At 48.1% G+C, this 13,632-nt stretch overlaps 1 protein-coding gene across 2 annotated transcripts in view; it reads left to right on the forward strand.

The window, feature by feature from the left end:
* The window catches only part of LOC140389768 (solute carrier family 12 member 9), a 120,117-nt gene that overhangs the window by 68,593 nt on the left and 37,892 nt on the right, over positions 1-13,632 (forward strand). For both annotated transcript variants that reach the window (XM_072474276.1, XM_072474274.1), the window contains one exon: positions 1,591-1,715. In XM_072474276.1, the coding sequence (XP_072330377.1) occupies positions 1,591-1,715 (125 nt within the window). The remainder of the gene's footprint in view (positions 1-1,590; positions 1,716-13,632) is intronic.

A 13,632-nucleotide genomic window follows, 5' to 3' on the forward strand; every position in this document is an offset into this window, starting at 1 on the left:
TAGTTGCGTCAGGCTGAGCCTTGCGCACGTGGAGGTGGAGCTGACCCTCTGCAATGCTTCGCTCCAAAGTCCCCACCCTATCTCAATCCCCAGGTCTTCCTCCCATTTCTTTCTTGTTGCGTCCAGTACGGTATCGGCCCCTTCTCCCAGTCAGTCATACGTGTCGCTACAGTTTCCTTTATCTAGGATGCTTGTGTCCAGTAACTCTTCCAGTAATGTCTGTTGTGGCAGTTGTGGGTACTTCCTTGTCTCCTTTTGTAGGAAGTTTTTGAGTTGCAGGTACCTTAGCTCGTTCCCCCTGGCTAGCTGGAATTTCTCTGTCAGTTTGTCCAGTGTTACGATCCTGCCGTCAGTGTATAGGTCCCTGACTATCAGTGTCCCCCCCCGACCTGTCTCCACCTATTGAAGATGGCGTCAGTCAGTGCTGGTGTGAACCTACGGTTGTTGCAGATGGAAGCTTTGTCCGACATTTTGGTCAGGCCAAACTGCTGCCGTAGTTGGTTCCAGGACTGGAGGGTGGCTATCACTACCGGCGGGCTGCTGGAGTGTTTTTTGGGTGGGGATGGGACTGCCGCTGCGGCGAGGGCCCGGAGGGAGGTGTATTAACAGTTCTGATCGTCCCATTATGGGAGCAATAAAAATCAAAGGGAAAGTAACAATACAGTTACACGAAGATATTATCAGGGATGAGGAGCTTGCAGTTATAAGAAGCAATTTGAAAGGTTGAGGCTGTTTTCACTCAAAGGCCGGGGAGTAACCTGATTGAAACTTTCAACATAATAAACAATTATAATGGGTTGGATAGTAATTGATCGTTTGCACTAATCCGTGAAGGTATGCACACATTTAAGATGATCAAAAATAGGATTGAAGGGAATGTTTGAAAAATGTTTTTAAATAAAGGATGATTAGAAAGTGGAAACATGTGCTCCAAATACTTGTTAATGCAAAGCCAACAAATTATTTTTAAGGTAATTCAACAGGTTAGTGGGAAAGAGTAATATTTAAGAAGAAAGCAGTGTGGCATCAGATCAGTATTTCATGGGGAAGAACACTGGAACCGAATTGGTGGGCAGGACTTGGTTCTTTGTTGTAATCCAATAACGACAATATTGCTATTTATTACTGAAGATTGCGTTATTTATTGCATGCTGAAAGCCAACGGTTTTAACGTTTTATTTTCAAAAGTCAACGTTTTACATTTTCTATGAATGTAGCGTGAACACTGGCACATCTTGGCATCCCAGTTGCGTAAGATGATGTATTTATATAATATACAATGACTTATAACAGAACTCCTTCACTCGTGTTAGCTACTGATACCCTCCAGCAGATGGTGCGTAATTAAGATTACAGCAACTGTTTATTTTATTACACCCTTGATCTGCATTCAACTCAGAAGGGAAATCTTGACCTTTGGAAGTACCTTTAACAATGCCAGAAGGCAAATGGGTACAGCAGTGTTAGAGGGGGAAAGCATTCGCAACTATTTTCCTCTGATATTTATTTGGACCATTATTGTCTAGGAAATTGAGTGCATGCTTGTTAACTTTATGGTTTTGAAATATATAATTTTTTTTGCTTTTGCAGCTTGTGTTGTTTGCTGGCAAGTTGAATACCATTGCTGGGATAGTGACCGTCTTTTTTCTTTTGGTCTATGCTGCTGTGGATCTAGCCTGTCTGGCATTGGAGTGGGCCTCTGCACCAAATTTCAGGTACGAGAGATTTTGGAAGTTTGTACATATCGCACAGGAATTGATGAATATTTCCAAATTCTTGAGCTGCTCGAATTTCTATGCCTGGTAAAAGAAACTGATATTTTATGTATCTTGAGTTTTTATGGTTCCTAATTAAAACCAATGTAGGGGAAATAATTCAGCAAGTATGTAACTTATGACTATCTGATGGGTAAAAGCTTAAGGCTCACATTAAAATGGTCGGGCCTGGATGGATCTGTCTTACTAAAGCAGATTTAAACAATGATTTCCCACTTATCCTTCAACTGACCACCATAATATCGAAATGTTAACTTGTTATATGTTCGGGGTTCAGTTGTTATTTATTTTGGAAAGATTTAAGGATAACGTGGTGGCCATAGATCTTGTCGTAGATCATGTACTACAAAGTGTTTTATCAATCAAAACCCAGTAATATTATCCAGATTTTGTTCTTTCCTTCAAACGATTCCTGGGTATGTTTTGCAGCTGTTGCTCCGCTCTTGCTTCGAATAATACATGTAAGCGGCTAATGAATTTCTTGATCACCAGGTGGAGATCATCTGTCCAGCTGCCTTTGGTGCTTCTGTATACCCTCTAATTTGCAAAGCGAGCAGGCCCTTTCACATACATTCCTCATTTCCAACTACCAATCTTTCTAGTTTCTCTCCCATCTCCTCCTATACCTTCATCTTTACATCCTGCTCCCTTGATCTCATTCCCACAAAATTACTTATCCTGGCCCACTGTCTTTCAAAGTGGCACAGTACGAAGTCTTACAACACCAGGTTAAAGTCCAACAGGTTTGTTTCGATGTCACTAGCTTTCGGAGCGCTGCTCCTTCCTCAGGTGAACGAAGAGGTATGTTCCAGAAACACATATATAGACAAATTCAAAGATGCCAAACAATGCTTGGAATGCGACCATTAGCAGGTGATTAGATCTTTACAGATCCAGAGATGGGGTAACCCCAGGTTAAAGAGGTGTGAATTGCATCAAGCCAGGACAGTTGGTAGGATTTCGCAGGCCAGATGGTGGGGGATGAATGTAATGTGACATGAATCCCAAGTCCCGGTTGAGGCCGCACTCATGTGTGCGGAACTTGGCTATAAGTTTCTGCTCGGCGATTCTGCGTTGTTGCGCGTCCTGAAGGCCGCCTTGGAGAACGCTTACCCGGAGATCAGAGGCTGAATGCCCTTGACTGCTGAAGTGTTCGCCGACTGGAAGGGAACATTCCTGCCTGGTGATTGTTGCGCGATGTCCGTTCATTCGTTGTCGCAGCGTCTGCATGGTCTCGCCAATGTACCACGCTTCGGGACATCCTTTCCTGCAGCGTATGAGGTAGACAACGTTGGACGAGTCGCACGAGTACGTACCACGTACCAGGTGGGTGGTGTTCTCGCGTGTAATAGTGGTATCCATGTCAATGATCTGGCACGTCTTGCAGAGATTGCCTTCTCCAGCTTCCACCCTAAACACATTAAATAAGCCATCCCCTATGGACAAGCGCTCCGTATACACAGGATCTGCTCAGACGAGGAGGAGCGTAACAGACATCTACAGACGTTGAAAGATGCCCTCGTACGAACGGGATATGGCACTCGACTCATCGGTCGTCAGTTCCAACGCGCCACAGCGAAAAACCGCACCGACCTCCTCAGAAGACAAACGTGGGACACAACCGACAGAATACCCTTCGTCGTCCAGTACTTCCCCGGAGCGGATAAACTATGTCATCTTCTTCACAGCCTTCAACACGTCATTGATGACGATGAACATCTTGCCAAGGTCATCCCCACACCCCCACTACTTGCCTTCAAACAACCGCGCAACCTCAAACGAACCATTGTTTGCAGCAAACTACCCAGTCTTCAGAACAGTGACCACGACACCACACAACCCTGCCATGGCAATCTCTGCAAGACGTGCCAGATCATTGACATGGATACCACTATTACACGCGAGAACACCACCCACCAGGTACGTGGTACGTACTCGTGCGACTCGGCCAACGTTGTCTACCTCATACGCTGCAGGAAAGGATGTCCCGAAGCGTGGTACATTGGCGAGACCATGCAGACGCTGCGACAACGAACGAACGGACATCGCGCAACAATCACCAGGCAGGAATGTTCCCTTCCAGTCGGCGAACACTTCAGCAGTCAAGGGCATTCAGCCTCTGATCTCCGGGTAAGCGTTTTCCAAGGCGGCCTTCAGGACGCGCAACAACGCAGAATCGCCGAGCAGAAACTTATAGCCAAGTTCCGCACACATGAGTGCGGCCTCAACCGGGAACTGGGATTCATGTCACATTACATTCATCCCCCACCATCTGGCCTGCGAAATCCTACCAACTGTCCTGGCTTGATGCAATTCACACCTCTTTAACCTGGGGTTACCCCTTCTCTGGATCTGTAAAGATCTAATCACCTGCTAATGGTCGCATTCCAAGCATTGTTTGGCATCTTTGAATTTGTCTATATATGTGTTTCTGGAACATACCTCTTCATTCACCTGAGGAAGGAGCAGCGCTCCGAAAGCTAGTGACATCGAAACAAACCTGTTGGACTTTAACCTGGTGTTGTAAGACTTCGTACTGTGCTCACCTCAGTCCAACGCCAGCATCTCCACATCATTTCAAAGTGGCAGTCATCGTACAACACAAATAAAAGCTGCCACTTCCCTTTGTCCTAAATGTTCCCCAAGAGTGTGGCGTAACCGGGAGCCACTGTTCAGTTTACACAGCAGAGCAAATAAATAATTTGAGATTTTGATCAGTGAGATGTTGCGAAAGTAGAATCGCTACAATGCAGACGGAGACCATTCAGACCATCAAGTCTGCACCGGCCCCCTGAAAGAGCGCCCTACCTGAGCCTACTCTATCCCCATAACCCCACCTAACCTGCACATCTTTGGACTGTGGGAGGAAACCGGAGCACCCGGAGGAAACCCACGCAGACACGGGGAGAAAGTGCAAACTCAACACAGTCACCCAAGACCAGAATTGAACCCAGATTCCTGGCGCTGTGAGGCAGCAGTGCTAACCACTGTGCTACCGTGCTGCCCCGTAAGTAGAGCAGATGCCAGATTGGAAGTCCTTTAATAAGAATTGAAGAAAATGAAGTGTCATTTAACAGTGCATCTTGTTATGGGGGATATGATTATAGAGGGGAGCTTTCTTAGTATGAGGGCGTTGGAAGAAAGGTTTGGGTTGGCGAGGGGAAACAAATTCCGGTATTTGCAGGTACGGGACTTCCTTCGTAAACAGGTGTCAACCTTCCCGCTCCTACCGCTAAGGGGGATTTCCAAGAGCCGGTGCAGACTCGATGGGCCGAATGGCCTCCTTCTGCACTGTAAATTCTATTCTAGAACAGGGTAGTTTCCAGAGGGTGGGTAGGAGAAGGGAGCGTCTCTGACATTTATAAGGAGCTTGTGGGGTCGGAGGAGACGCAGACCGAGGAGCTGAACCGCAAGTGGGAGGAAGAGCTGGGAGATGAGATAGAGGATGGTCTATGGGCATACGCGTTGAGTAGAGTCAACACATCTGTAACATGTGCCAGGCTCAGCCTGATACAATTTAAGGTTGTTCACCGGATTCGCATGACAGTGTCCCGGATGAGCAGATTCTTTGGGGTGGACGACAGGTGCGCAAAATGTACGGGAGGACCGCCGAACCATGTCCACATGTTTTGGACATGTCCAAAGCTGAGGGGATTTTGGCAGGGGTTTGCGGACGTCATGTCCACGGTGTTAAAAACAAGGGTGGTGCTGAGTCCAGAGGTGGCAATTTTCGGGGTGTCAGAAGACCCGGTAATCCAGGAGAAAGAGGCAGATGTTCTGGCCTTTGCTTCCCTGGTAGCCCGGAGATGGATACTATTAGCTTGGAGGGACTCAAAGCCCCCGAAGTCGGAGACCTGGCTATCGGACATGGCTAGCATTCTCTGTTTGGAGAAAATCAAGTTTGCCTTGAGAGGGTCACTGTTAGGGTTCACCTGGAGGTGGCAACCGTTCGCTGACTTCTTTGCGGGAAATTAATCGTCAGCGGGCGGGGGGGGGGGGGGGGGGGGGGGGGGTTGTTTAGATTACACACGGCTGCTACTGTGCATCACTAGTGGAGGGAGTATATGTCTGTGGACGGGGTGCCAATCAAGCAGGCTGCTTTGTCCTGGATGGTGTCAAGCTTCTTGAGTGTTGTTAGGACTGCATCCAGGCAAGTGGAGAGTATTCCATTACTCTTCTGACTGGTGCCTTGCAGATGGGGAACAGGCTTTGGGGGAGTTAGAAGGTGAGTTACGTGCTGCAGCATTCCTAGCCTTTGACATTTGTAGCCTCAGTATTTACATGGCAAGTCAAGTTCAGTTTCTGATTAATGGTAACCCCCAGGATGTTGAAAGTGGGAGAATCAGTAATGGTAATACTATCACATGTCAAGAGGAGATGGTTAGATTCTTTCATGTTAGAGATGGTCATTGCCTGGCACTTGTGCCGCTTGAATGTTACTTGCAATGTCAGCCCAAGCCTGGATATCCAGGCCTTTCGGCATTTGGCCATGAACTGTTTCGGTATCTGAGGAATTGCAAATGGTGCTGAATGTTGTGCAATCATCAATGAACATCCCCACTTCTGGCCTTATGCTGAAAAGAAGGCCATAGATGAAGCAGCTGAAGATGGTTTGGCCCAGGAGACTATCCTTAGGAAGTCCTGCAGTGATGTCCTAGAGAAGAGATGATTGACCACCCAAAAACATTTCTCCTTTGTGCTAGGCAAAATTCCATCCCTGATTCCCATTGACTCCAGTTTTGCTAGGGCTTGTTGATGCCAAACTTAGTCAAATGCTGCCTTGATGTTAAAGGCAGTCACTCTCCCCTTACCTCTTGAGTTGAGCTCTTTAGACCATGTTTGAACTAAAGCTGTAATGAGGCGTCAGTGAACAGGTTATTGCTAAGCAAATGCTGCTTGATAGCACTGTTGTGACCCCTTTCCATCACTTTACTGATAATAGAGAGTGACTGATGGGCCGATAATAGGCTGGTTGTCTTGCTTTTTGTGTACAGGACATAATTGGGCAATTTTCCACATTGCCGGGTAGGTGCCAGTGTTGTAGCTGCACTGGAACAGTTTGGCTAGGGGTGGAGCAGAAGCTTTCAGTACTATTGCCGGACTATTGCCAGGGTCGCTAGCTTTTGCAGTATCCAGTGCCTCCAGCCGTTTCTCGATATCATGCAGAAAGAATCGAATTGGCTGAAGACTGACATCTGTGATGTTGGGGACTTCTGGAAGAGGCCAAGATGGATCATCCACAGCACTTCTGGCTGACTATTGTAACGAATGCTTCAGCCTTCTCTTTTGAACTGATATGTGGGCTCCACCATCACTGAGGTTGAAGAGATTTGTGGAGCCTCCTCCTCCAGTGAGTTAATTGTCCAACAACATTCATGACTGGGTGTGAGAGCACAGCAGAGCTTTGATCTGATCTGTTGTGGGATCGCTTAGCTCTGTCTATTACTTGCTGCTTATGCTGTTTGGCACAGAATTTCATGTGTTGTAACTTCACCAGGTTGACACCTCCTTTTTAACTATGCCTGTTGTTGCACCAGGCATGCTCTCCTGCACTCATTGAACCAGGGTTGATCCCTTTGCTTGGTGTTAATGGTAGAGCGGAGTATATGCTGGGCCATGAGGTCACCATAAGACCATAAGACATAGGAGCGGAAGTAAGGCCATTTGGCCCATCGAGTCCACTCCACCATTCAATCATGGCTGATTTCAACTCCATTTACCCGCTCTCTCTCCATAGCCCTTAATTCCTCGAGAAATCAAGAATTTATCAACTTCTGTCTTAAAGACACTCAACGTCCCGGCCTCCACCGCCCTCTGTGGCAATGAATTCCACAGACCCACCACTCTGGATAGTCAGAGGCTTTTCCCCAGGGTAGAGGGGTCAATTACTAGGGGGCATAGGTTTAAGGTGAGAGGGGCAAGGTTTAGAGTAGATGTACGAGGCAAGTTTTTTACGCAGAGGGTAGTGGGTACCTGGAACTCGCTACCGGAGGAGGTAGTGGAAGCAGGGACGATAGGGACATTTAAGGGGCATCTTGACAAATATATGAATAGGATGGGAATAGAAGGATACGGACCCAGGAAGGGTAGAAGATTATAGTTTAGTCGGGCAGTATGATCGGCACGGGCTTGGAGGGCCGAAGGGCCTGTTCCTGTGCTGTACATTTCTTTGTTCTTTGTTCTTTGTTCTCTGGCTGAAGAAATTTCTCCTCATCTCGGTTCTAAAGTGACTCCCTTTTATTCTAAGGCTGTGCCCCCGGGTCCTAGTCTCCCCTGCTAATGGAAACAGCTTCCCTACGTCCACCCTATCTAAGCCACTCATTGAAAGTTTCTATTAGATCTCCCCTCAACCTCCTAAACTCCAATGAATATAATCCCAGGATCCTCAGACGTTCATCGTATGTTAGGCCTACCATTCCTGGGATCATCCGTGTGAATCTCCGCTGGACCCGCTCCAGTGCCAGTATGTCCTTCCTGAGGTGTGGGGCCCAAACTTGCTCACAGTATTCTAAATGGGGCCTAACTAATGCTTTATAAAGCTTCAGAAGTACATCCCTGCACAGATTGAGTTGACTACAGTTTTGCTGTTGCAGATGGCCCACACTGCCTTACCATTGCCCAGTCTTTGAGTTGCTAGATCTGTTCGAAATTTGTCCCATTTCGCGTTGTGATTGTGCCACGCAACATGATAGCGGGTATCCTCAATGTGAAGGTGGGGCTGGATTAAACACTCCTCTTTTGGGTTTAAATGTGAGGTGGGGAGGGTATGGAATTTAAAATCCAGTGCATGGCATTTAGCTGCACGGGCTGGTGACAGACAAGTCGGGGGGGGGAGGAAACTGCCCATCGAAAGCAGACATCCCCACGCCCCCTTACCTGCACCCAAGCCACAGTCCCTCAAACCCGGTTTCATCTCCTTCATCAGGGCCTGCCAGCCTGACTCCAGTGAGGTGTCCACTTCCAGCGACAATTTCCATTGCGACCTGCCTGTAGTTCCAGCAGTAGCCAGCATTCCCGCCTGGCACTGTGGGACTACACAGCTGCCTACCATCCAATTGACTTGCAGCTCTGAGGCAGGACTACATGTTCCTGTGGGTGAATTTCATGCTAACCTTTTGGGCAGGGTCGAGGGTGGGTGGAGAAAGAGAGAGAGAACCACTGCGCTCCATAAAATCTTGTCCCAGGTCTTCGAAGCAAAAAGGTTTTGGATGTGGCAGAGATGGAGAGAGGAGAGCAGCTTAAGCTTGGTTAGCCTTGAAGGGAGAAATAATGGTTTTGAAAGTGTTTCACAAGATCTCCTGCTGAAAATTGTGAGAAGGTGAAAGTGGGTCGTCTAGCCTGGAGTGGGAGAGGTTCAATGATACAGGAGCTGGGTGTTTTGTGAATGAGGAAAGGGCATAATTTGATCAAGCACAGATGGAGCAGCTGGGATTTTGGGAGAATGAGGTGATAGGGATTAGTCAGTGATCCCAGCCACAATGCAGATACCGTGACTCAAATTATGGGAACAGAAACATCCCTGAGGTTCATATTTCCGGGAAGGAAATAGGAGAGCAAAGCCCTCTGAAATGGTCCAGCAAGCCACTCAGTGCAAGGGTAGTTAGGGATCGGCAGCAAATGCAGGGTCTGTCAGCAAAGCCTCCATCCCATGAAAGAAAAAAAGGCAGTTGTGGAATTATGCTATTTGCTCTATTAAAATTGTTTTTACATTCTCTTTCTTTTGGTGCCTCCTGCTGATTATTTCCATCTCCTTCTGTTTTGGACTTTCAAATCATTCCCAACTTTGAAACCCGGCTAAATCCAATATCAGCACATCCTCCCTGCATATGCACAGTTTAATTTTTTAAGAAATCCATATTTTTCTGCTTTGATCCTTTTTTTGTTTTCCAACTGTGCTGCTTGTGGCTTGAATATCAAGTGAGGGATTTGTTCTGCAATTTTTACAGCTGACACCATGCTAATATTTTGAGTATATCTGGTTGCATTGTTTAAAAATGTTACATTTTAGTTTTTTTTTTCAATCATTACCTCATGTTCAAATTTTATGATACCTTCATATCCCCCCCGCTCTGCCTCCCCCTCATACCACTCGCCACGCACATGCACACGTGGACACATAGGGCGCAATCGAGCGGCCTGCAGTGCCCTGAAAGTAGCTCAGTGCAGCGTGGCGGTTAGAAGCTGGGAGACCCCGCTCCTGGGATCTACCCTACTCACAACGCCTCACGAGAAATAGCGCGATCTCACGAGATGTTGGGATTTGAATCCTGCCCATTGTGGCAAATCTGCATCTTAGACCAAGACAGCTAGTCTCACTTTAATGTGCATTGTCCCGGAATTGGGATTTATCCCCTTTGCCACGGAGACCTCGGGTGAGTGCAGTTCAGTGCTGCCTTCCACAAATGGGAACCAGATGGAACGTGGGGGTCTCCCAGGGGATCGGAGGTCCCCAGGTGCATACCCTTTGGACAGGGTAGTACCGTGGCACTGGTGCCCTGGCAGTGCCAGCCTGGGTGCCATTCTGGTGCTGCCAAGGTGCCCAGGTGGCACTGCCAGCTGGCAGGGGCACTGCCAGGGTGCCAAGCTGGCATTTGTTTGCATGTCAGCGATCGCTTCAGCTGTTGGGAGAGTGTAGGGGCAGGGATCCTCCAATAGTGGGTTGGGTCTGGGCGGGGAATCGGGAATTGCTTCAGGGCCTACAGAGATTGGCATCCCGATCTCTCGCTACACTGAGGAGTTCCGGCGAGTGGAGATTCTCGGTGCACAAAACAGGACTATGTACGGCGTTGGCCGCGCGTTCCTGGGTGCTGTTTTATAGCGTTGTTTCTCAGCACTGTGAGCACTGCGAAACAGGCAGCTAAACACGCTCCCATTTAGTTAAATCCCGCCCACTCACTCTCACTCTGGCTCTCTCTTTTTCTCTCTCTCTCTCTCTCTCTCTCTCTCTCTCTTTCTCTCGTCTCTCCTGGGATTCTTCTATATATTTGGTCCACTAATGGCTTTTCACCACATCTGGTGAAGTGCAATGTGAGCGTGGGGGATATTCTGACTTTCAATTTTAGATGCATTGATAGTGCAAACTGGCATGATAGTCTTACTAGGCTAGTTATTCAAAGGCTGGACTAATGATTTGTTGATTAAAAGAGTTCCGATCCCACCTTACTGCAGTAAGTGGGAGTTTAAACTTAATTCAATAAATAAGTTTGAAGAGCAAAAGTTGGTATCAGTAAAGTGATTGTGAATCTGTGGCATTGTATAAACCTAACTGATTACTTGATATACTGGAGTCCTATCTTGGTCTGGCCGAAATGTAACTCCAGTCCATCGTCAATATTATTAACTTCCAACAACCTGCTGAAATGACCTCGCAAGCCACCCTATTATATCAAACTGTTACAAAAGAATAAGAATTAACAATACTGACGGACTACATGGCTGTAATCTTAGGATGGTGAAGGCACACCTAGCATATTTCTCCTTATTAACACCAGTGTACTGGTATCAACATTTGGACAGCTACCCCAGAAAATATTCAAGCAATAGTTTAATATAGACATGGTTCTGTGAATATGACTATCAGTCAATGCTCCAGAATCCTCCATTAATAGGTGGGAAGTGCTGCTCCATAAGCATCAGCGCTGTGGCCACTGTTCACAGTTACATTAATGATTTTTTACTCTTGGTTCAGACGTACAGTTGCAAAATTTGCACCAGGCACTATATTAGGGAATGTGGTTAATATGGAAGAAGATTGCAATAAAATACCAGGAGAGATGACCAAACCTGCAGAACAGGTTTGTAATTGGGAAAAGATCGACAATATGGTTAAGTGTGAGGTAAATTTTAGTAGGAAGGAGAAAGCAGTCAATCTGTGGAAAGCTTCTAAATGGGATAGAAGAGCAGAGGAACCTGATGGTGCAGATAAACAAATCAATAAAAGTAAGAGGCCATTTCAACAAATGGAACCAAAACATGGCTTTGCTATGTTAAAATTGTATTTAAAAATGGCCTTGCTTAGTCCATGCTTGGAGTATAGTGCACAGTTTTGGTTTCCACGTAATGAAAGAGGATATAGATGTACAAGGAAAGGTACAGAAAAAAAAATATCAGGGCTGAGTTGAGTGGCTGTACTTAGCAGGAAAGATTGAGGAGTCTGAGCTTTTTTTTTCTTGAAAAAAGAAAACTTGGGATATTTTACTACATTAATGGTGCACTGTCAATACAAATTGTTGGGGCCCAGACATTTGGGATCATCAGAAGTTTGATAAACCTGGCTGTACCCGATTCCAGGTCTTTTGATGAACTGGTAGCAATGGTTTGGGACCGCTACGACCCCAAGCCACCTGTGATTATGCAAAGGTATTGGTTTAACATGGTGGTATGCTCACCAGGTGTGGTGATCCACTGTAATAGGAGATGTAAGGTAGGACCTGCACTATAGGTTCGCCGGTAGCTCCTGCCGGCTGGCTCCGCCCAGGGAGATATGTATAAATATGCATGACCTCCAGTGCCCTGCCATTTCGCCAGCTGCAGCAGGAGGCCACACATCTGACTGTAATAAAGCCACAGTTGTACCCAACTTTAGTCTTTGTGCAATTGATCGTGTATCAATTTATTACAGTCAGATTTTCCACAGAATGGATATCAGAATTAAGCCCGATCGCCTGCAGCTGGATCCTCAACTCGCCCGACGCCAGGAAAGACTTTACGCACTGGCTAGCATGTTTCGAGGCTTACATCAATGCGGCGGATCCCGCGCCAACGGAGGCTCAGAAGATAAACGTCCTGTACTCCAGACTGAGCTCCAGCGTGTTCCCGTTAATCCAAGATGCCACGACTTACACAAAAGCGATGGAACTCCTCAAAGAACACTACACACAGAAGGCGAACACGCTCTTCGCCAGGCATGTACTTGCCACCCGCTCGCAACTACCTGGTGAGTCCATCGAAGACTTCTGGCTGGCCCTAATCCCACTCGTCCGGGACTGTGACTGTCAGGCCGTCACGCCCGCCGAACACGCAAATCTCCTCATGCGCGATGCCTTCGTGACGGGGATTGCGTCGGACCGCATCCGAGAACGATTGCTGGAAGGGGCCACGCTCGAACTGGTGGAGATGAAAACCTTGGCGCTCTCCATGACAGTCACATCCCGTAACGTACAAATGTACCTCTCCCGCCGCGCTGCCCACCCTTCTACCCCTTCCTACCCCCCCTGGACCCCGCCGACGACCTCCTCAGTCGGGGCCCTGCCTTCGCAATACGCCTGCGCCGCACGCCGATCCGCGCACCCCGGGGGTCCCCGCTGCTACTTCTGCGGTCAGCAGCAGCACCCCCGCCAACACTGCCCGGCCCGCACTGCCGTTTGTAAAACCTGCAGTAAAAAGGGCCACTTCGCAGCTGTGTGCCAGGCCCGCGCAGTCGCTGCGATCGCGCCCGCTATCGTCCTCTTCCCCCACGCCAGACGCACAATGGGAGCCGCCATCTTCTCCTCCCGGGTCCATGTGCGACCAATGGACGCCGCCATCTTGTCCCGACCCCGCAATGTGCGCACCATGGGCACCGTCATCTTGGCCCGACCCCGGAATGTACGCACCATGGGCACCGTCATCTTGGCCCGACCCCGCAATGTACGCACCATGGGTGCCGCCACCTTGTCCCGACCCCGCAATGTGCGCACCATGGGCGCCGCCATCTTGTTCCCCACAGGGTCTCCGAACATCTCGACATCGGAGCCGCACCCGCTCGCCACCCGAAGCATCCGATGGCTACCCACAGCTTGCTTCGATGACACTGGACCAATCTCGCCCGCACAACCTGGCCACCGCGTCGACGACGGTTAAAATCAACGGCCACGCA

Source organism: Scyliorhinus torazame, chromosome 14 (genome assembly GCF_047496885.1).
Source record: "Scyliorhinus torazame isolate Kashiwa2021f chromosome 14, sScyTor2.1, whole genome shotgun sequence".
In the NCBI taxonomy this organism is placed as follows: Eukaryota; Metazoa; Chordata; class Chondrichthyes; order Carcharhiniformes; family Scyliorhinidae; genus Scyliorhinus; species Scyliorhinus torazame.